The 24,475-nt window shown below is 47.7% G+C and overlaps 1 protein-coding gene across 2 annotated transcripts in view; it reads right to left on the bottom strand.

Annotated features, from left to right (window-relative positions):
- Positions 1-22,510, bottom strand: part of GRIN2A (glutamate ionotropic receptor NMDA type subunit 2A) — a 375,591-nt gene extending 353,081 nt beyond the window's left edge. For both annotated transcript variants that reach the window (XR_003523244.2, XM_027612864.2), the window contains exons 1-3: positions 21,840-22,510; positions 21,080-21,270; positions 19,192-19,623 (exon numbers count right to left, since the gene is read on the bottom strand). Coding sequence is in view for 1 of the 2 variants with exons in the window: in XM_027612864.2 (XP_027468665.1) it covers positions 19,192-19,605 (414 nt within the window). In the remaining variant the exon portion in view is untranslated. The remainder of the gene's footprint in view (positions 1-19,191; positions 19,624-21,079; positions 21,271-21,839) is intronic.
- Positions 22,511-24,475: the final 1,965 nt, after the last annotated feature.

Below are 24,475 nucleotides of genomic sequence, written 5' to 3' on the forward strand. Positions count from 1 at the left end.
TATATAAAATTCCTTTTTGACAAGATAAAATGTTGAAGCTCAGATGCCGTCCCGGGTCTGCTTAACTCAAAGCCCCCAAATTTCCTAGTATGACCTGCTGTTCTCACCACACAGCTCGCCCACCTAGAAGAGCACCCAGCCCAACCTCCTCACCTACAAATGAGGAAACTGAGCCCCAGAGTTTGCCCAGCCCGCCCACCCAAGCTCACTCTACCAACATGGTGATGTGAAGGACACTTGCCAGCACCAAATTGCCGTGCCCCTATGCTGAGTCACTTAAAATGGCCCCTGTGGCACCTAACCCATGGTCCCCAAGATACCCAGGCCCTAATCCCTGGAATTTGCAAGTGTTATTTTAAATGCCAACAGAGATTTTGCAGGTGTGATTAAATTAGGAATCTTGGGGGGCACCTGGCTGGCTCAGCTGGCAGAACATGCGATCTCAGAATCTTGAGTTCAAGTCCCACATTAGGCATGGAGCTTACATAACTAACTAACTAACTAACTAACTAACTAAATAAATAAATAAATAAGTTTATAAAAATAAAATAAATTAAGGATTGTAGGATGTGGGATCGTGGGTATTTGGGTGAGCCTTAAATATAATCACAAGGGTCCTTATGGGAGACATGACCAGGGAGACAAGATGTCACATTGTTGGCTTTGAAGATGGAGGAGGGGCCCACAAGCCAAGGAGCGAAGCTCTAGAAGCTGGAGAAGGCCGGGAAGCAGATTATCCCATAGAGCCTCCAGAGGCAGCACAGGCCTCGCCCACACCCTGATTTCAGTGCAGAGAACCTGAATGCAGATCTCTGCCCTCCAGAGCTGTAAGAGGATGACAATGTGTTGTTTTCAGACACCGAGTTTGTGGCAACTTGTTACAGCAGTCATGGGAAATGAAAACGGTCCTGGCCCTACGCCTTCCTACTTACCCACTATTTTACTTAAACATCTACTGAGCACTTACCCTGCCCCAAACCACCGTACTGGGTCCTGGGAACGGGAATCATAGATGGGGTCATGCATATAAGTGAGCACAGTCCCCCCAAACCAAGTAAGTGGGAGCACACACCACGGGGGGAGTGAACCTACAGCAGGTGAATGGTGGATGGGACGTGGACTTGGGCAAACCTAGGTCCAGCTTCCAAGTTCGGCCCCAGCCAGGATACCAGATGCGGCTTTGGGAACAAGAGAAGGCTGCCTGAAGGGCCCTCGTTAGAATGTATGTTCTAAACAGGATTCCTGATAACAAGTGGGATCAGAGATCTGTCTAGATATTTCATGTTGTCACTGTGTGGCTGAGGATTTGTATTCTTCGCTACAACTGCTTGGAGGTAGATGTATGGTCAGGGAACAAAAGCTCTGCTATGTGCAGTCGAGCCAGAGATCTTGGCTGCTTTAATGAATTCTTCCAACCAATAGCACTAACCCTAATCACCCATAAAAGTTAACAGATTCGTTTAAGAAATAAAATTTGATCTCAATGTGTTTTGGAGAGATGCCCAAATTTACAGAAAGCTCATTATTAATTTGTTTTTTCTCTTTTCTCTTCCCCAGGTATCCTGAATTTCTTGACTCTTTTTTTCCCCCCATCCAGGTCCAAGAGTGATAGGGAAATTGTTCATGAAGAATTTGGCGGGGGCACATGAACTGTTCAAACAGCTCTCCGTAAGGCCCTGTGTGAGCTATATGAATCATCCCCCTCAAAAGAATATTAAACGCCTATGTGCACAAGCATCTGCACCTTTTGCAATCTGCTCGGTGCCCTTACTCACTCTGCCTCAGTGTTTCTCAGCTGCCAGAGAAGCCAGCGAGAAGTGGTAACACCCTTGCACAAAACGTCTCTCTTGGTCTTGACACCAGCCCCCAAAGAGGGGAGTAGATTCCCCAGGACACGGGCTAGATAAAGAGACGGGAACATGAACTGACTCTTGTCCATTCAGAGCATTGCAGGTTTTATGAAACGTGGGACCCCGAGTGTAATGATGACTCTACTTATTGAGCACCTGCTGTATGTACCTATCACACAGGGATCAGACCTCAGACCTGGAAACCATGCTTCTCCACCAGGGATGAGTGTAACCCCCAGGCAACATTTAGCAGTATCCGGAGACATTTTGGGTTGTCACAACTGGGGGCGGAGGTTGGCGGGGGGATGCTACTGGAATGCAGGAGGTGGAGGCCAGGGATGCTGCTAAACATCGTGCAACGTACTGAACACCTTCCACAACAAAAGATTAGCCAGCCAACACGTCAGTAGTTCAAGTCTGAGAAACCCTGCCAGAATGCCAAACAAGCTGGGCTCCAATCCGGGCCCCCCCACCCACTGCCTCTGTGAATTCACACATATGATCTAATACTGAAACCCACCTCATGATGTGGTTGCAGGGATGAAAAGTGTTAATATGTAAAATAGATTTGTATTAGAGCAGGTGCTCACTGCGTGGCATCTTCTACTTCCGTGCCAAGCAATGTGCTGTTTACTTTTTATGGATAATCATTGGTCTTCACAACACCCTTGCAAGACAGATGTTACTATGAACCCATTTTTATGGATAAAGAAGTTGAGGCCCAGGATGGTTAAGTGACTTGGCCAAGGATACAGAGCTAGTAAGTTCAGGAGCCAGGTTTTGAGTTGTCTGAATTCAAGGCACACACTCTTCCAGGATTCTCAAATAGAGGCATGTACAGCCCAGCAGAGCACACGTGCAGGGAATGAATATAGTACAGCACCCTAGGGTATTACTTTTGCTTGACTACTTGGTGAAGGGATAAATTGAGACATCTATCTGGTAAGTCATTTTCAAATTATTTTGGCCTTAATACCGACATAGTTAGGTTATGAGATGGTATGCAGAATCTGCATGAATTTCCAAGGTCAAGTGCAGAGAGAAGGCCACGTGGGGCACAGCCTGGCCTCCAGCACATGTTTACCAGACTCTCCCCTGTACTGGTTTCCAACAAATCGTCACAAACTTAGTGGCTTAAAGCTACCCACATTTGTCCTCTTAGAGCTCCAAAGGTCCAAAGTCTGGAATGGCCCCACTGGACTAAAATCTACATGTCAACAGGGTTGTGTTATCTCTGGAGGCTCCGGGGCAGGACCTATTTCCTGGCCTTTCCCAGATGCTGGGGCCACCTGTTCTCCTTGGCTTGAGGCCACCACCTCCATATTCAATCACTCCACCCTCTGCTCTGTCATCACCTCTCCCCTGGCTCTTCTAGGGATCCTTGTGATTATACTGGACCCACCTGATAATCCAAGAGAATCTCATTTGAAGATCCTTACCTTCCTCCTATTTGCAAATTCCCTTCTGCCTTATAAGGTAATGTATTCACGGGTCCAGGGATTGGGACATCTTTGGCGGGCCATTATTCTATCACAGCCCCTAGAGTAAAAGTTGCTAGAAAGCACTGAACCTGGATGTCGTAGACACGTTCCAAGAACAATTCCAAAGCAAGGACTCAGTTCCTCATGCAGAAGCCCCTCTGCTAGAATGGAGACACCGTCGTGAGAAGAGTGAAGTCGGTTTTAGAGTAGATGCGGGTCTGGATTCTGAGCTAGGCCCACCTTAACCCCCTCCCAGTTCAGTAGAAGAAGAGCACCAAGGAGCCTTAGAACCAAGCTTCACGTACCCGCCAACCTCTCTGGACTGGTCCGCTGGGGCTGCCAAAACAGAGTGCCACCCAGCAGACAGCTCATACAATAGTTCAGGAGGCTAGAAGTCCAAGATCAAGCTGTCGGCAGGCTGGTTTCTCCTGAGGCCCCTCTCCTCAGTGTATAGATGGCTGTATTCTCCCTGTGTCCCCACACGATCTTATCTCTGCGCATGTCAGTGTCCTAACCTCTTTATATAAGGACACCGGTCATACTTTTTTTTTTTTTAAGAGAAAGAGATCATGTGTGCATGAGTCGGGGGGGTAGAAAGAGAATCTTAAGCAGGCTCCATGCCCAGTGCAGAGCCCAATGTGGGGCTCCGTCTCACAACCCTGAGATCATGACCTGAGCCAAAACCAAGAGTCAGGACTGAGCCAACTGAGCCATCCAGATGCCCCAAGCCAGTCATTGTATTAGGGCCCTTTTAACCTAAATTATAACCTCATTTCACTTTAATTAACTCTTTAAAGACCCCAATTCCAAGTACTGTCACATTCTGAGATACTGGGTGTTAGGAATTCAGTATATGACTTTTAGGGCGACACAATTCAGCACATAATCTCACAAACAATAAATTCCAAACCCAGTCTCCTCCCACCCTCAGAGGAAACCGGAGATGTGGCCCTTTCCCCTAGGAACCATTAGAATTTGAAAACCTCTATGCATGGGGAATGGAGAATTTCCCATTCTGAAGGAGAAAGGGAAGCCACAGACACTAACAGCAAATCAACTACATGATCCCAAATAAGGCGCATCCATGGTCCTGTTAGGAAAATTGATCTTTAAAAAGCTCATTAGGTTGCCAAGTATTTCCACTGAGTTATAAGATTATTATTATTTGGTTTTTTTTTTTTTACTTCTACAAATGGCCACATCACACTGCAAAACCAAAGACTGAAACATATCCTTTCATGCAACCCCAGTGAAAATGGGAGTTTCTTGGGAAGGTCTTGCCCTGCAGGACAAGAGGGTAAGGGGCTGGGGACAGAAGCTGGCTTCAGCTCCATGCCCGTCTCTTTTCAGGGGAGGGCGGCGTGCTTGTAGGGAATGGGTGGACAATGACCTCACAGGAGAGAAGGGAGGGGCACTGGGCTCAGAGGCGGAGGCGGACAAGGCACACTTCTGTTCCGTATTTTAGGGAAGGGAGCTTCAACATGTTTTCAGCCCCACCTCCCCATTTCAGGTGACCTATGGCACAGGCGACTTATGGTGGAGGAAACAGCCATCCTCTGTCTGTCTGTCCTGTTCTGGACAGTTCCAGGAGAAACCCACTGCACATGCTTTGGCATAGAAGATATTAGAGTTATCAGTCATGTTCTAGTCTGGTGTCCAGCTGATATATGCGGGGACAACCATTCTGCTGGATATGCTGAAATGCTCTGGTTTTGATAGTGAATGGCCACAGCCTCCAGAGTCTTCAAGTCCCTCTGCCACTCAGCCCCTCCCTCAGGAACCCACCCCCTTCCGATAAGCAGTGCTACAGGACCGACACCAGACCCAATGGGGGCTCCAGGGGTGTTTGCTCTCTTGGGTCGTGATTGTCTCAGTTATAACAGAATGCCACCGGGGGGGTATGTGTGTTGGGGGGGGTGATTATTAACAACAGACATTTATGTCTCACGGTTCTGGAGGCTAAAAGTCCAAGATCAAGGCACGGGCAGATTCAGTGACTGATGACAGTTGACAGTTCACTTCCTGGTTCATAGATGGCCACCCTCACACTGTGTCCTCATGAGGTGGAAGGGGTGAGGGAGCTCTTTGGGGGTCTCTTTTATCAGGGCACTAATCCCACTCATGAGGGCTCCACCCTCATGACCTCATCACCTCCCAAGGCCCACCTCCTGCCACCATGTCATTGGGGTTAGGATCTCGACATATGATTGTGGGGTGGGGGACACAAACATTCAGTCCATCCAAATGATTATTCTGTACTAGCAGTTAAATATTTTGAAGATTTCCCCCCCACACCTGTTCCTTTCAGTCCTAAATCGCTTCCACTTTCATTTAAAATTCATTCCACTCCCCCCCCTCCCCCCATGGGAAAGAACAGCTATTCCATGCTGCCCACACACTACCCCTTTCAGATCCCAGGGAAGTTCCTGTCACACCGTCACCCTGCCTTTGCTCTTCTAGAGAAAGGAACAACCTCCACAGCCCTACAGCTCACCACGAAGCCCAGGACACGAGCACGTCCCAGGCCCACTAGGTCGAGGTTCTCAATCGCACCTCCTGGCATCTCATAATAGTCAAATCCCACAAAATGATTTTCTGCTGGGAAATCTTACATTGTAAAGCAATTCTTGAAGCAACATTGATACAGACACAATGGCTGAGCAATGCCTGGTGACTAAGAATGAATAATCACAGAACTCCCTGCCAGGCTTCAAAATATTTATTATTTTTTTAAAATTCAAATTATTTCACTGTACTTTATATTGGAATCCATCATTTTCTGAGGTTTTCCGTTACACAATGAGAAATATCAAAGAGGTGAAGATGCGCAACACCTAGGGATATAAAAGTCTGACTAAATTAAAATATATTCCACAGCAGGTGCCATAAAAGAGATGCAAATTAAGACAATGAGGTAACATTTCCACGGAACCAATCAGGACAACTTTTGTTTCAAGGGTGGGCCAGAGTTAGGTGAGGGAGGTACTTCAACATAGCTACTGAAAGTGTCCGGGAGTCCAATCCTTCTGGAAACCAATTAGCAGAATGCATCATGAAACTTAAAATTCTTCGTGCACAGTGACCCAGTAATTTCAGCACAATCACTTTGGGCGCCTGGGTGGCTCAGTTGGTTAAATGTCTGACTTTGACTCAGGTCAAGATCTTGGGGTCCTGGGATCAAGCCCCCCATAGGGCTCTGCACTTGGTGGGGAGTTTGCTCATCCCTCTCCCTCTGCTCCTCCCCCCACTCGCTCACTATCTCTCTCATATAAATAAATAAAATCTTTTTTTAAAAAACCCAATAATCTACAACTCAGACATTTCATTATGAAGATGTTCACTGAGGTGTTGTTTTTAACAAAAACAAATGTGAAGAAATCTAAATTATGGAGGAAATCATGATGGGTCCACAGAATGGAAAAGGTAGCAGGTAAAAATGCTTACAAATAATCTGTAATGCTCATGAGAGAATGGGAAGTAAATTAGAAGCTATACATGAAATTATATAATCGATACATATATGTGTTTGTACAGCAGGTACAGAAAAGACTAGAAGGAAATATACCAAAATGGCGACAGTAGCTGTCTGAGGTTGGTGACATCAGAGGTGATTTTTATTTTCTTTCTACGTCTTTCAATCTCTCAAGTCCTCTAAATTGTCCATCTGTTAAGATTACTTTTATGTTAGCCGAGGCTGTTCTTTTTCAACAGTGTGTGAAATCCTTAGCCTCTAGAGATGTACACTGACATATTTGTAGGTGAAATGCATGAGGTCTGACCCAGCGGTGGGGCTGGAATTAAAACAAGAGCCGTCATGCTGGTCATGCTTTGGTAGCCGCTGAAGCCAGAGGACGGGCCGGGAGGGCTCTCACACAACTGTCCCTCCTTTTGGGTGTGTGTGAAATTCTTCATGGTAAAAGTGTTTCTTCGAATGCTGGCAAAGAGCTTTACAAAGGAACGAAAAAATAAGGAAACAACAATAGTACCAAAAAACAGTATCAATTAACCAGGGCAAGACCAACAGCAATTGCCTCAAGTGCAATTGGACCGTGAAGCTCGGGCCTTCACCCGTAGCGGGGCGGGGGCGCTGCCTCTTTCAAAATCCCGTGGGTGGAAGCCTTGCAGGCACCTGACACCAGAGTCCCGCAAGCCTGTCAGTTTCTAGAGCTGAGCACCCTCTCCCCGTGTTCTGGCTCCATTCACCCGACTCAACCAATATTACATTTCCTCGGCCCGACAAATAGCTTTAAAACAATTCGTCTAGAAAATATGTTGTTTTTCAGCCCTAGGACTACAGACATGCAAGACAATATGGATTTCAAATGCCACTCCCTCTTTCTGGCTAGAGTTTCCCAATTTGGAAGAGACAAGATAGAGCAGGAGACATCCAGCCATTTGTGACAACAAAACAGAAATCGGTGAAAAGCTCAATGTTTTGATTGTGGGAACTGCTATCCAGAGGAAAATTCAGGAGCTATCAAAACAACAGTCAAGCCTGGCAGCCTGAGGAACACGGTAACGAGAGGGACAGGCCTAGATTGTGAGTTGGCGCCTGGGCCTCCGTGAGCCAGGCTCTTGCCCTCCGCAGCTCATCCTCTGCTGCCACAGATGGATGTGACCTACAGGGGCAGAGATGTGGGAGGCTAGCCTCTTCTGGCCCGCAGCTCTCAAATTGGACTCTAGACCACAGCCCTCCATGGCATCTTCTCTGACAAGCCCCCGCCCTCCCTTCTCTGGATGAGGTGCCCCCTCTGCTATATTCCCACAGACCCCCGGAGCTACCCCAATCCCAGATGCATCACTCTGGGCTTTACCTTCCAGTAAAAAGCACATCAAAGCAGATAATGTGATCACAGATACAGGTGCAGAACATTTTGGCACAGGGTAGAGGCTCAGTAAATGTTGGAAGAATGAACATATTAATAAGCCAATAAATAAATTCCAAGGAGGTAGATGGAATGGGCTTCAGAGGATCTGTGAACCCCTAACAATTGCACCTAATGTTGAATGCGTGCTTATGAACGTGCACTCCTCGGGGGCGGGTCCATAGTTTTTATTAGTGTATAAAATGATAATGACTCCCTCCCCAGCTCACTCCAAATTATCTTATATTCCTTGGGTGAGTATGCAGGCCTTGCTTTGAGGTGCCAGTGATTTTAAGAGTCATCTTATGTTCTAGAGTGAGTTTTTATTTTGTTTTGGGAAAACAAGCACAGTTGAGGACCAGGGGGACATGAATAACCTCTTCCACCTCAGTGAGACTTAAGAAGAAAAGATCCTTGTAACATACCAACTCCCACAAAAGTTACAAATGGCAACAAGCTGCCACTCCCATTTCATATTTTTCCTCCTTGAATGGGTAACATGGTCACCTCCACGTAGAGGAACACATCTGAGGAGCTGCCATGCATGAATTGAGCAAATATTCTTTCTCTTGAATCCTGTATTATAATTACTTGGATTTTTTTTACCTTACTTCTAATAAATAAATAATTAGAATAGATCCATTTCCATCACATGGAATGTTGTAAAACTGGAATGCAAAGACAAAGCATTTGGAAAGCCATTCTGGATTTTGGTTTTTTTCTTGGGAAGATGTGAGGGAGAGACAGAGGAAGTAGGTAAACAATGAGTACCACCCAGAGCCATTACTGCCATAAGGAAATGCTCACAATGCAGGAGTACAACAGACAAGAAAGAAAAAATTGACAACTGGAAATTCAGAGAGGGTTCTGGCTCTCTCTTTAGGATATGAAAGTATTCTTACAATAACGTGTGCAAAAACGTGAATATACTTCAGTAAGCAATCATGATTAACTGGATGCAGTAGCAAAAACTCTCCATTTGGAGATCCTTGGCAATTATTCTAAACATTATCTTTGGTAGTCGTGCTTCTTAGCCAAAAACATTCCCACTAGTAAAAATGACACCGGCTGACCTACTTATGTTTATATTTATATATGTGTGTGAGTTGATATATACATAGGTTTTCTGCTTTTCAAATATTGTACACGCTTCAGAATGATGTAAAGTCCTTTGGGGATTTGAGGTGATGATGCCGGGATCATAAATTCCTCCCCCAAGCTGGGCAAATTTATACTGAATTACTCACACGCTTGCAGAAAGTGAGGATGTTGGTTTTCAGCCAAATCCAAGGGCCTAAAGTACCAGGACTCGGGGATTTAAAAAAAAAAAAAATTCAAGGACTTGAGAGGTACAGAGTCTCTGAGTTAAAAAGTACCTCAGAGATGACCCTATCCAATCTTGCCACTAGGAGTCCAACTTGCCACACAGGCAGTCACTCTTGGGCTCAGCCACATCTGACAGAAACTCATTATTCTATGAAACATCACAGCCTGCCGTCAGGAAACTAATTGCCAAAGCTTAGTCCTCACATCAAGCTGAAACTTTACTCCTGATAATTTCATCCTCTGACCTCAGTTCTGTCCCCAAAACAATGAAAACAAAAAATAAGCCTAAACCTTCTACCCCATAACAGCCCATCTTTCATATCCTCTCTGAGACTTCTCCAGGCTGAACTTCTCTAAATATTTTCTTCCGAGACTCTTAACATATGTCATTTAGAGCCTATGCAATCCTGAAGGCCCTGACTCTGGACACACTGTAGATTTTCAACATCCATCTTTAAATATTATCCCCCAAAACAAAGTCACATCTACAGATCATGGTGTTTGTTTTGCTGGAGATATCATCAGTTGTACCACTTAGCCATTGCTCCTACACCCCTGCTAACAGCAGCAATTTTTGCATCGGTGGCAATTATCCATTCTTGAAAAAGAATCTTGACTGTTACTCTCTACCAGCGATGTTCAAGGGGTAGCATGTGACCCAGTTCTGGCCAATGAAATGTAAGGGGACATCAACTCTAATGTTAGAAGAGAGGGCCTAGAAGATAGCTTCTTTCCCCCTCCTTTTTCTTCCCATTTTGAATGCTGGCGTACGAAGATGTGATGGCTGGAACAGAAGCAGCCATCTTGTGACCAAGAGGAAACAACAGCTGAGAGAGGCAAAATAGAAAAATGGAAAGGACCCAAGTCCTTGATGGGTTACTGAGTCACTAAATCAGACCTGGGGGTCCTTGTTAAACAAAAAAACCATGTGTCTTAATTGTTTAAGCCACCATTGATCAAACGTTCTGTTATTTGCAGCTGAAAGCACTCCTGACAACAGAAAAGGTATAATGGAGCTATCGCCTCTCTTGATTTGGACATTATATTTCTAGAAATGTGGCCTTCACTTTTTTAAGAGCCATCTCATTACTTAGAATGCTGTGTATCTGGTCCAAAACAAACAAGCGAACAAACAAAATCCCTGTGATTGGAGATCACAATCTCAAATGCTTGCAGAGACCATGCAAGTAACATAAATGGGTGAATCTGGCTAGATGTGAGATAACAGGGAGCAAGGACATTGAAATTCAAGCATTTTAAATACTATATTAGTGAAATAAAATACTAATGTATCTCTGAGGCAGATTCAGCAAGCAGTCTACCAGTTCATGACCCTTGCAAAAATCATTCTCAAGTTTAAAAGCTACATCTCCCCCTTCCTGCAAGAGTTTCATTTCTTCTTAAACCCTGCAATGCAGTCTGTAGTATGGGTCCCTCATTTCAATCCAGAGAGACAGTCCTGAATTTTAATTCCATCACCCAACATCTTAATCAGTTTGGTTAAGACAACCAAAATATTAACATCAAAATCTATTGTCCCTCTTGAATCTAAGCCCCTTGCCTAAACCCATTGGATTCACAGTCATTAACTTGAGGAGGCAATGAAATAAGACCATAAGAATAAGGACATTAAGGATTCTTTAATCAAATACCTTTGGGGCTGCCAGGTTCTCTGGGCTATCACCGAGTTATTTTATCCTTGGCAGAGACAAAATGAGAAACTGTGTCTGTCCACACCCTGAAGCCCTAAGCCCGGTGCAAACATATGGTCTGATCAGGGGAGTTATTTACTGCAAAGCTCACTGAGACCGGCTCCTCTCGAGGTCATCTCTGCACTGACAACATTTACCTTCAGTTTGCCAGGATAAAGCCCCCAACAAGTCTACAGAACTAAAAGCGCCTGGTTGTCCCAGGAAATTCATATTCCTCTTCATGTTCATATTAAGGAAATGTGAACCGGTTCATGTTGGACTGTCCACTTCTCAGAGTTCTACAGGATTCATCCCCGCTTTCTTGCAGGGCTTACCATCATATCCCCACATAGCCTTTCATCATTTCTCTGATGAAGAATTAAAAAGCATTACTAAAAAGTGCATGCACATTTGACAAAAATAAAAGCTACAAAATACAGACACAATACCAGGAGCATTCCTGGAGTAAGTATTTACTATGAGCCAAGCACTGAGCTACTCTATGAAGTACTATTTCTGTCTCCTTTTTAAAAATGAAGACACTGAGGGCAGGCTGGGGTCAGAAACAAACAAAAGACACTGAGGCTCAGAGGTATTGAGGAGCTTCCCCATGATCACCCAGCTGGTAAGTGGAAGCTTGAATTTCAACTCAGACAACCTAACTCAAAGGTTCAACTTATTAACCATGCTAGAATGACATTTTTTCAAAGATTGACATAGCCATGAGTCTACCCCTCAAAGACAACCACTGCTCACATTTTGGCATGTTTCTTGTTGGTCTTTTCTCAAAGGCAATAAAATTTTCAGAGCTGGAAGAGGCCTCAGAAATGATACCACCCCAACCCTCATTTCCCAAGAGAACCTAAGGCCCAGAAACGTGAAGGGCCTTTCTCCAGGTCACACTGCTATTTGGAAATGGAATTTAGGTCCTCAGGTCTTTTGTCCAAGGTTTTCTGGGGCCCTCGGACTCAAGTTGGTTGGTAGGGGTTTGTTGGAGGATCGTGTTGAGAAGGATTTAACACCTGTGGGTTCAGAAGAGCTACAGTAGACTAGTGATGGCAGCAGTGAACCCAGAAGCTTGGCCCCGTGCACATCAGGAACTTGCTACCTACCAAGAAGTAGCCCTTGGAAGAGAAGGAGAATGCCTGGGGAAGGCTTTTTTTTTTTTTAAGATTTTATTTATTTATTTGACACAGAGAGAGAGAGAGAGAGAGAGAGAGAGAGCACAAGCAGGGGGAGCAGCAGGCAGAGAGAGAAACAGGCTCCCCGCCGAGTCGGGAGCCCGATACGGGACTTGATCCCAGGACCCTGGGATCATGACCTGAGCCAAAGGCAGATGCTTAACCCACTGAGCCACCCAGGCACCCCTGGGGAAGGCTTTCTTAATAAAGACCAGCTATGTTCTTCACCTACTTCGGGGATCTCAAACCCCAGCGCCTTCAGCACCAAGTCTCTACCATGAATGAGTGAAGTGGGCAAGTGGAGAAATGAACAAAGCAAGAGCACCTGCCCAAGGGGGTAGGGGTGCTAGTCATCTCCAACCAACTGCTGCCTGCCAAGGGGAAAGATGAGACCAGTGTTCTCCGGCCTTCTGTTTTTTTCCAATGAAGCAAGAAATTCAGATTTTTTTTTAAATGTGCTGTCTCCTAACTTTAATGCTGGCAACTAATTCAAATTTGCATGATAAATAGGCAGTGCAGGACAAACAAAACACACTAGGTAATGACATTATAACCTCTTGTTTTCATGATGGCCTTACCAGAAGCCATCACTCTGTATTACAAACCCAACATTCTATTTGTATTTCTCCTCTCTTCTTTTTTTTTTAAGATTTTATTTATTTATTTATTTGACAGAGAGAGTGAGAGAGAGGGCACATGAGAGGGGGGAGGGTCCGAGGGAGAAGCAGACTCCCTGCCGAGCAGGGAGCCCAATGCGGGACTCGATCCCGGGACTCCAGGATCATGACCTGAGCCGAAGGCAGTCACTTAACCAACTGAGCCACCCAGGCGCCCTCTCCTCTCCTCTTCTGTCACTCTCTCTCTTTCCACCTCCCTCCTTATCCCCCTTACCCACCCCCCATCACTCCATCTAGAGAAGCACTTCCCACCTGGGGCTACCAAAAAGAACATGAACACTGCCCCCTCCGAACCCACCAGAACACAGCTATTGAGAGTCCAAGTGATTACCAATGACCCCCGAGGGCCACTTGGAAAGTTAGTCATGCCTCTCAGGGGGATGCCTTTTGCTCTCCAATGACTTATGTAAGGAGTAGATGATTGCATCTGACATGCCTCATCACAAAGGCTAAAGATAGGCCTCCCCACTCTCTCAGGAACTACCCGATGCCTCCACAGCAGGAGCTGAGTAGGCTCCACCAACATTCCGATGTGCGTGTCTGCCCTTTCCATGAGCTTTCAATGTTTCACTCACAGCCAAACTCCGGAGCTGCCACGTTATAAGAGAAAGCTCCCCCTCCTGCTGATGACCTATTACTCAGTAGCACCATCCGGGCCTTTTGTATGGAACCCCCCAATCTCTGTTAATCCCAAGGATGGCTACTAATTATCTGCCCACTAGAAAGAAGAGGAGACTTGGCACACACCTGTGTAATCAGTTGGCATTTAGGGAACAAACATCACATGGAAAGCCCTGAACCACAGTGTGGTAAGTTCATCTGGAAACTGCAGCAAGCTGGCATCAGAACCAAAAACTTGATTCATTCAATCAACAAACATTTACCAAGAAACAAACACAAAGGGCAAAATCAGCACAAGTTGCCAAAAGAACACGCATGTGAACCAGAAACCAACCTTACTAAAGGCACAAAAATAAAAATATTAGTTTCAATAACTGTGGTATAAACAGAATACTCCACAGCTATTTAAAATCATACTTGAGGGGTGCCCGGGTAGCTCAGTCAGTTAAGCATCTGCCTTCAGCTCAGGTCATGATTCCAGGATTCTGGGATCGAGCCCTGCATCGGCTCTCTACTGAGCAGAGAGCCTGCTTCTCCCTCTCCTTCTACCTGCCACTCCCTTGTGTGTGCTTGTGTGCTCCCCACCCCATCAAATAAATAAATAAATAAAATATTTTTTAAAAATTATTTTAAAAATAAACAAATAAAAATTTAAAAAATAAAATAATATTTGAGAAGTCTATTTAATAATAAGGGAAAATTCCATGAATACATAATCAAGTTTGAAAAAAATAAAAGCAGAATGTGAAATATAACTGGGTCAAAATCAGAGTGAACACACTCAGTAACCTCCCTCTTCTGCTCCTAAGACACAGAATTTATAGATAAATCTTTAGATATTTTAAAATTTACATAGTACTGCTTGGAAATAGGAAAAGGGAATCACAGATCAAAGGTAAAGAGGACTCCCTGAAAACAAGAGAATCAAAAGATGAGACTCTACAATTTCAAGTAGGAACCAAAGCCACATGGTTCATGGGGGATAGGTTCAATATAAGCCATGGAAGCAGAGGTCCCAACACTTGCCTAGGGGATAAGAGGCAAAACTGAACCCAGAATCATGCTGCTAGGAGTCACAGCCAAAAAGGATGCCCCGTCTGTGGCAAGGAGCCAAAATGAAGTAACTTACATGAAACTGGAACCCAAGCCTGCACCACAGGATATAATAGAGCAGGGAGAGAGCTCTGAGCTTAGCTGTTGACATGAGCTTTACTTTAAAAGCACATACCCTTGCAGACATAGGGCAGAGGAAATAATAAAATCACCTTAAAAATTCACAAACAAAAATTAAGAGGACATATGAGGACATCCAATGATCAGAATCTACAAAATGAACGAATTCATACCTGAAGAAAAAAAGACACTAAAGCAATCAGAGAAGAACTTTGCAGTATTTTTTTTTTAATCCTCAAAGGGACAGAGGAAGGATTTACATTCACAAAGTGAAAAGAATTTTTTATAAAACACAAAAAGCAGGAAGGTATAAAAAGGGGCCAATTATTTATCTTGGAAACATGGTGAACCACTGTTGAAATTAAAAGCTCAACAGACAGGCAAAATAAGAGACCAGATACAAATAAAAAGAGCTGGTTAACTGGAGTGTAGAACTGACGAAACCTTCCCAACACTGCACAGAGAGATAGAGAACTGAAAAAAAAATGTTTAATTTAAGATACCTGGAGGACTGATCAAGAAACTACATATGGAGAGAACAGAGAAAATGTTGGAGAGGAAACATCCAACACATAATGGCTGAGATTTTTCTGGAATTAAAGAAAACCCTGGATCTTCTGACTAAAAAAAAGCCCACAGAGTGCAAAGTACAAAAAAAAAAAAAAAATCCCATATATACAATAATCCTGAACTGATAACTAACTAAATAGAGCTTAGAAGGAAATAGACCCATGTGTCCAACTGTGGTTACTCCTGGTGACAGAACTTAGAGGGGAGAACTTTATTTTTTCTTTAAACATTAATATACTTTCTAAGCAGTCTACAATGAAACATTATTTTTATAAACTGTGGAGAAGGAGTATTCGTTATTTCAAATACACATAAACACACTTTTTTAAAAAAAGTTTGTCCTCAAGGAACTTACACTCCAGTAGAGGAGATGAGGTATGGATAGAAACGTCATATAAAGCGAAGCCCGTGCAGTAACTGACATGGATAGATGTAGCTAAAATCTAAGCAAGCCTTGCCTTTTCCCCCATGGAGCCATTAGAAATGGAGGAGAGGGTGGAGGATGTGAGGACACTGAGCAGAAATGTAAAGGTCTAGTGCATATGCCTGATTTATTAGGGGCTATTGCTGCAACAAGAGTGTATTCCATTTGGAGAGGATCAAAATGGCCAAACCAAGATAAGATTAGAACTTCATCTACATCAACCATTATTTTCACCTCTAAATTAATTATATTTCAAGACCACCCATTGATAGAACGAAAAATTAACATCTGTATTGTAAATTAACACCACAAAAAATCTGCCACTTAGCACATTTCAATTATAAGGCTTTTTTTCCCATGGGTCAAGTAGACTGAGGGAAAGGTAAAAATGGTGGTGGGGGGTGGGGTGGGGCGGTGGGTGTTCAATTTACCTGATAATCAAATTAACTACCGTTCTTATCCACAGGGACGCTATCAGCTATCATTTTACCAATTTGGAAGTGAAAACAACACAAGTATGTTCTGGGCTTTACCAAATGAACATCATCTTAGGGGGAGGCAGAAAGGCCTTTTCAGTTTGGGGAGATTCAGACTTTGTGGCCATAACACCACTGGCACACTCAACCAAGCAAGGTAGAGTTTTGGGCAACGTCTCATGGCTGCTTCTTCAGAACCAAACAAACTGCATTCAGCATTCAGCTCCAAAAGAAACAAGTGGCAAAGGCACTAGCCAACTATATGTGCTACTAATGGGAGGAAGGGCTGTCCACATCTCAGACAATCTCTTCTTTTTTAACACATCCAAGTTTCTCAAAATAACCACTCTTTAACCCGCCTCCTCTCAATATCACCTGCTCATCCCACACATGGGGCCCAACATATATTCCAACATTATCCACGCTCACTTCTTTGATTCCCTGCCATCAAGACCAATTTGGCAAGCCCCGACAACAAAGAGGAGTAACCAATTCCCTTCACCATCTTCGAACCAATTTTCGTTCCTCTCCTCTTCATCCCCTCTTAAATCTCTCTCCAATCTTGATTTCTCTGAAAATGTCTTTTCTCATCTTCCTTTTGCCATTTCCTGATTCCCTTTTCCTTCTGTACTATTAAGTGGGGTCAGCTCTTGTCCAATCTCTATAAGGCTGTTTCATTCTACAGAAGAGGAGAATGCTTCCACCCATACCCTCAAAATTCCCTTTCTAATACCCCTTTGAGGAAGGAGCAGCTTGCTGGTCCAATAGGTCAGAGCCTGACATTCACAGTGGGCAGGGTCACTGTATATCAGATGAGTGCTCAACTATGAGCCCACTCTCTGTTCCCGCTCCCTTGCCTCCAGTCCTATGGGTAAGTCAGGTAAGGGCCTGAGCCACATACCTGCCAGCTCAGCCCTCCCAGCCTCAAGACACCTTCTCCAACTCAAGATTTCACCAGATTTCCCCACTGATCATGCTGGACCTTAGTCAATCCATACATTTGACTTTCAACATGGCTACTGTCTTTTGCGTATTGCTTCTTTGGTCAAAACTTCAGAAGGGAGGAGGGGTCAGTGGTAATATCTAGATCCCAAAATCACACTGCAAACCCCTGCTAGAAACTGTAGTTCTTCATGCCTTCGTCAGAGGGCTGGTCATTCCTTATGCACGAGCCCTAGGCTCTGATTCACTGTACCTCGCCATGGCTTAGAACCTCCTATAAAATGAGATTAATTCCTTGACCTTCTTGAAGATGGGATGACAAAGTTAAAGGATAGGCTTAATTTCCTGGAATGTGAGATCACAGCTTGAGAATAAAAAACTGAGTTCTAGTTCCATTGCCCACCTTTTGGCCTCGGCCAAGTCATTACCTGCCCCCTATGCCTCAGGCACTTCATCTGAAAGTTGTAGGATGCTCTAGGAGACTCCAAGACCTTTCCCAGTTCGAACAATTGGTGGCAGGGCACAGCTATTCCCTACTTTTTTTATCCAAGAAAGGAGCCCCCCCAAAACCGAGAGGTGTCTGGGAAAATGTTCAGCCACACGCAGAAATTCTGCTAGCCTGCAAACCATTTATAATGAATGTTTAATAAGATACTGCATCGGTTGTATACTTCGGCTGAATGTGCTGCAGCCCAAGAGAACTGAAAGAATTAATACTGTTCCCAAAGGAGCTGGTGGAAATTGCTGAAGCAGAGGCAGAATCTGATTTGATGAATATAAAAGTGCTTTGAGAGCATCAGAAAGAAAGTGCTCTGACAAATGTCTGCTCGCTCCATTAGGATGTCTCCTGCTATCGAAGGAACACACTCCAAGAAGGTCTCAGGGCTGAGGACCATGGCACACAAGGACACGCACCCCTCCTCCCCTTCCTACCCCACCCCAGTCCTTTCCTGGGGCTTAGAGGTACAGTGCACCCATGACTCCATTTTTTTCTCCTTCCTCACTTTGCTTCTCCCTTCTGACCCTCTTCCATCCCTCCGCTTCTGCATGACCCTCAAATCAGGCCCTCGTAACATCTCACTCCAGTCTGGAAGTCTCTCTCTCTCCTCTTCCCCAAACCAACTCTCTCAGAGGGTCCACAGAAAGACCTGAGCTCTCATTCTAAGCCAAGATCTGTGGACACACCTTATTTCGTGAGGACACTCTCCAACTTCTTACCAAAACCCATCCTGGGGAGGCAACCCCTCCATGGGCCCCTATCAGCCACACTAGGCAACATGTAGGAAAATGCCAGGCCCTCCATGCTCAGGGTTTGCGGCTGGTTCTCTCTACTCACTCCTTAGAGGAACACCCTCCTGGACACCTCCAGCCCAGGGCTTCTCAAACGCTCTACCCCTCTTCCCCCAACTGTAGACCGTCTGTGGAAACATGACATTTCTCTGGCCTTTTGTGCTTTACCTAAAAATTATGCATTCTATTCCATAACATGCCCACATTTAATCGTTTGTAAAAATAGTTTTAGTCACTTACCACGGAGGGAAGAATTGACATTTTCCCACAAATCGGGTAAAAGTGATATTATAGAAACATGAGCCATAGTGTTGCAAGTGTCCCCAGGCTCACCTCTGTGCACTATTTGGAAACCTCCAAGTGTTCCACCACCCCATTACACATCTGCGTTTTCTTGAGTTCTTCCTGGCACACTCAAGGTGCCTCTGAGTACCCCGCTCTCAGAACCAAGGTAAAAAGCATTTCCATCCATTTCTGGGTTGGAGAGGCAGGACCTGGCTCTCACCAGGACCACGACCCTCTTTCAGATCAAAATAGATACCAGAGGCTCCCAAAGACCTGTGGTGGCTGTGGGATGATTGGCACACTCCCGGGTCCTTGCAGCCTATCACCTCTCCGACTTACCTTGTCAGCCATGATCATAGATGCGCCCCCGTGGATGCCCAGGATGGGGATGAAAGTCTGTGAAGAGATAAAATCCAGCATCTGAGCCACGGCCTCCTGGTCGGTGTCGTCCCCAAAGACAAGGCCATGGATGCGCGCCCCAGACATAAGGTCGCACACATGTGTGATGAGGCTCTTGGGGTCTGTGCGGTTCATCAGCAGGGCTACCACGTTCACGTCCAGGGGCAGCTCTGCTGCCTGCTCAGGGCCCCACAGGTTTCGCAGTTCGCGCTCCGTCACGTCGTGGCTGTGACCCAGCAGCACCGCAATGTTTAGTGCCGGGGGACCCTTCTCCGCCGCCGTGCCCTGCGCCGGACCGCGCCAGACCAGAAGGGCCGGCAGCACCAGCAGGGTCCAATAACCCAGTCTGCCCATAGTCGCCACTTACGGTCCCTGTAAGGCGGAGAGGGAGAGTCAGGGCAGCGGTGAGCAAGGGATCTGGACGAAAAGGATTACTAACCCAGCCCCTGGCTCTAGGAGCCAGGTATAGAGCCCATCCCCAGAGCAAGCTGACAGTCACTGACTCCATTCCCCATTCCTGATGCCATCCACATCCCTCAATCCAACTCTAGCCACAACTTCAATCCGAGCTAATTCTCCATCCCTGTCCCCAACTTCATCTTTGCATCCAACCTCCTTCTCACCCCGTCTCCGGCCTCTTTTCCATACTTAATTCTGCCCACATCTCCCACCACACCCCCAAGTTAGCTGTGGACCCCAGCCCCTCAGCGTAGGCACACACAGCAAACCCTCTACCCACTCCTCTCCCACCCCTCTCCCACCTGCCTAGTGCTGACCAAGTTACCGACCCCGCCCCCTGCTCACGAGGAGCGAATTACAGACCAGCCCCCGCGTGCGGAGGCGGTGTAGAGACTCCGCAGCCCCACTTCCGCGCTGGGCTAGTTGACTGACCCCGCCCCCTGTGAACCTGCCAGGTGCAGCACAGACCTGGCTCCACCGGGCACCCGCTGCAGACCGGACTCCTCTCCTGGAGGGTGCCCCCCCAGTGCACCGGAGTGAGGACACTCACTTGTGCGCCCCAGGGTCCGGGGTGCCTGGGGGGAAATTAGGGCCCGCTCCACCTCGCGTAGGGGCCCTAAAGCGATTTCCACTCAACAGAAGGCGGGCCCCAGGGCCCGCCCCCTACACGCGCACGTGCACACACACGCTCACACACACACACACACACACACACACACGCCCTCTCTCACGCGCGCCGCGTGCAATGCAGAACCGCAGAGAGGAGAGGAGGCGCGTCTCCCCACCCCGTGGGCCGGCGCATGGGAGCTGGCAGAGAACGTGCGTGGGGGGAAAGGCGGGCTCCTAAGCAGCTCTCCGACGGACGTGAACTGTACAGCCCCTCCCCAGGCTTTCCACCCCAGATCCTATTACCAAGTCTTAGGGGCATGTGGGCAGTGGGCTGCACAACCTCACAGGCACGCGCGCGTTTCTGCGCACAGCCGCAGGCCGCCGTAGCGGTGCCCACGGCCATTCGGAGTCCGCACACGTCCTCAGTTGGTGCACACACATGTATCACGCCAGCCGCACAACTGCGCGTGCCTGCAAATACCAGCACAGTCGTGCACGCGTGCACAGGCGCGCGCCCCTCGGGCCCGGCGCTGCCGGAGCCAGGGGAAGTTGGGGAGAACTCGTTCTGGTAGAGGCACTCTTCGGGTGAACACCACGGAACACGGAGCCGCAGCGCCCCCTGGTGCTCCTCCCGCGCCTCGCTACAGATGCTCCCTCTCCCGCTTCATCTCCCTCTCTCTCCTGATCCTTCTCCCGCTCTCTCTCCGGTCGTCTTCCTCTTCCCCGGCCGGCCGAGCCCAGGTCTCCAGCTGGGACGTACCTGTAGCCGGAGAAGGTCGAGGATGCAGTGGGGCGCGCTGCGCGCACGAGCATCTCGGCCGCCTCAGCAGCCACCGGGTTTAGGGGGTTCCCGCATGCTGCGGCCCCCGCGCGCTCCCCTGGCTGTCCCGCGCTGTCCGCATCGCCCCCACGGGGGGCGGCTATCCCAGCCGGAGGCTCTGCAGCAGGGCTCTACCGGGGTGGAGAAGAGACAGAGAGGCAGGGTCAGCCCACCGGCAGGGGAAAGGGGACTGGGGGGCAGGCTGCAGTCCGCAATACTGACAAACCCCCGTGCGCACAAGGGGCTAGACCGGAGAGGGGAAGCTGAAGCTCGGTGCCCAAGACCCCCTGTGCGGATCCTCAGACCCGGTGGTCGATTTGGAGAGCTCCGCTTCGGGGCGTAAAGGAGAACCGGAGCCCCAGGTTGGCCACGCACGAGAAGCTAACTGGGTTCTCCACCCTCACCCCCTACCACCGCCCTGGCGCCGGTTGCTGGGAGTTGTTCGGCTTAGGAGCTGCTGAGGGAGGGGGGTAGGGAGAGAAAGAAGAGGGAATGGGGGGGCGGCTGGCTGAGTTTGCTATGAGCCGGCAGGAGAGGGGGAGGGAAGGACTCAGGCTCCCGCGGTCCCGGATCCCCAAGGGAGGTGCGATCATTTCCACGCAACGACCCCCTTGCGGTCCTGCCGCCCCCTGCTATTCAGGCCTCTCGGTCTTTTCCCCAAAGGGGCCGCCCAGGCCCCGCGTCCCGCGCCAGCACTCACCGCAGCCTCTCTCCACATAGTTCTCAGCAGTGGCCGCTCCTGGTCATCTCCAGGGCTGATGGCTGCGGCCGCGACTCTCAGCGCTCACCCAGCCCCATGCTCCGGCCAACCCCGCAGCACCTCCCTCCAAAAGCCGGAGCTCGGCTTCCTGCCCCACTCCGGACAGCAGCTGCCCGGTCCTCTGAGCTCGCCCGACAGCCCTCTCCGCAGCCCAGGCTCCGAGCTGGTGGTGTGTGTGAGGGCGAGTGTGTGTGTGAGTGAGTGTGGGAGCGCGCGCGCGCGTGTGGCCGGGGATCCCCGCGGTCCCCGCCGGAGAGAGGCGCGGGCGGGGGATGGCAGCTCCCTCTGGGCCCTTCGCTGCGGGGCCAGCTCGCCGCCAGGCGTTCAGCTCCCCATTTCCCGACGGGAGTCCGGAGAGCGCTTAGCCACCCTGGTTCACAGCACTGGCAAAGCCGGGCTTCTGGGGCGTGCTTCTGCTGCGGTGGCCTCGGAGGAAGAGGAGGAGGAAGGCAGGGGCGCCCCCACGCCAACTTAGGGACTTGTTCTCAGTCGACTAGACGCAGCAGCCCCCGCGACAGCCAGAGAGGCTTGGAGCTCCAGCGGGTGAAAGCATCTCCCGCCCGTAGCCGCCCTCCCCGGAGGCGGGCCGAGGCAGACCCCGCAGTCCCTCGGCGGCGGCGCGCGGAGCACGGCCACCCGTTTCGGGAGAGCACGGCGGCTACAGGGCCAGGATAGGCGGTTGCCTGGCGAAGGGGGGAGCCTGCGGCGGTGTGCCGCTGTCCGTGGTGCTGAAACCACGCTCTACGCCCGCTTCTGAGCGTCTGGGGCGGCTGAAGAATCAATTATTCAGATCTCTGCTACCGCTTCTTCCTCCCCCAGTGCCTCGCGCTGGGTACAGCAATCCCCCTCCACGCACAGGCGCGCCGACACACACACACACACACACACACACACACACACACACACACACACACACACACACACACACACACACAACACACACACACTCACGCACACCCCACAGAATCTGCTCCAGTGCTTCTCCCTGTGCATCGCCACCCCCGGAAGGGAACCCACTCCTCTCGTCTCAGGGAGCCAGAATCCTAAAAGTAAAGACATCTCTACATCCCCCACTTGCTTCCTTCTTGTTTTCTAAGTTATATCAAACAAAAGTCGCGCTGAGGCTGCCACTTCTAAGCTACCAGCAGGGGTGAGCCAGAGAGCATGGGACTGCCTGGGTGTGTGAGGCCTGGCTGGCTTGAATCCTGGCAACTGAGCTTGAAAAACATTGTCAAATGAGGACCTTTGCCCTTTTTACACTCAGCTGTATCTCTTCTTCCAACTCCCTGGTCCCTGCTTTCCTCACCTCAGGCCCTGGAAAGAAAGTGGCCTTAAATTGTACAAGGTTTTTGCAATCACTGTTCTATCTAACCCTGCATCCTCCACTCATCAGCCTGATGTCACCTTTGGGGCTTGCTCTATATTTATCTTCCCTTATCAATTGCTAACCTGAAAAGTGAAGTCAGTAAGAATATCTATTTCTCAGCGTTATTTCAGAAAGAAAATGAGATAGCCATGGTCATGGAGCCAACAAAGTCCAGCACATAGTAGGTGCTTGATCAACGTGAGGGCCCTACAAGGTGGCCTAGGAGGGAAGGGCCTCTTTCTAGGAATACTGAATACTGACTACTGAAATGGAGACAGGAAAGGGACACAGTTTAGAGAACTATGGGTTTATTATCAAGCTGGCTGTTGTATGTTAAGTTCTCTGGAGTTTTATTATTCAAAAGACAGTAAGAATGGAAGAAATCCTGGAAGGTAAATGAAAATGGTGGGTTGTGTGAAATACAGCAAAGAATTGAGGAGCATTTCATTTCTTGAGGCTGTAACTGGGCTGAGCTGGAATGAGTGAAGACGATCATTTCCTGGATTTGGGCACAGGTACAGGACCCTAGTTTGGAGACTTACAGGGAAATTCGGCTCTTTTGTTTAAATGATGTATAAATTATATATAATAAAACACACATCTCTTAAGAATTCAGTTCAAGTTTTGAAATTATATGCATCTGTGTAGACCATCACCCAAAACAAGGTATAAAATATTGTCATCACCCTCAGAAAGTATCCTTGTGTCCCTCTTGTTAATCCCACATCCCCCTAGTAGAAACCACAAGTTTTTTCTAACACGATATATCAGCTTGGCTTATTTTCAAACTTCATATGAATGGATCCTAACGTTGTACATTTTTTGGTGACTGGCTTTTTTCATTTAAACTAATGTCTGGGAGATTCATCGATGTTGCTGCATGTAACAGCAGCTTTTCCTTTGTTGTTGCTGAGTAACTTCCCACTGTATGAATAAACCATACTTTGTATCTAGTCTCCTACTGATGGGCATGTGGATTGTATCCATGGAGGTTTTTGAAATACAGGTGGTTGCACCCACTTTAGATCTTCCCCATCAAAATCTTCAGAGGCGAAGCCAAGCATGTTTTTGTTTTAATCCATAGATGATTCTGATGATGCCCTACTTAATAACCCACCATACTTTCCATACTTGTATATCAACACAGACCCCGAAATAGTCTTTGATAAAAACTATTGGCATGGAGAGTTTGAAGTCATTCGTGACCAGA

The sequence above is a fragment of the Zalophus californianus genome, chromosome 10 (assembly GCF_009762305.2).
Source record: "Zalophus californianus isolate mZalCal1 chromosome 10, mZalCal1.pri.v2, whole genome shotgun sequence".
NCBI classification, from domain to species: domain Eukaryota; kingdom Metazoa; phylum Chordata; class Mammalia; order Carnivora; family Otariidae; genus Zalophus; species Zalophus californianus.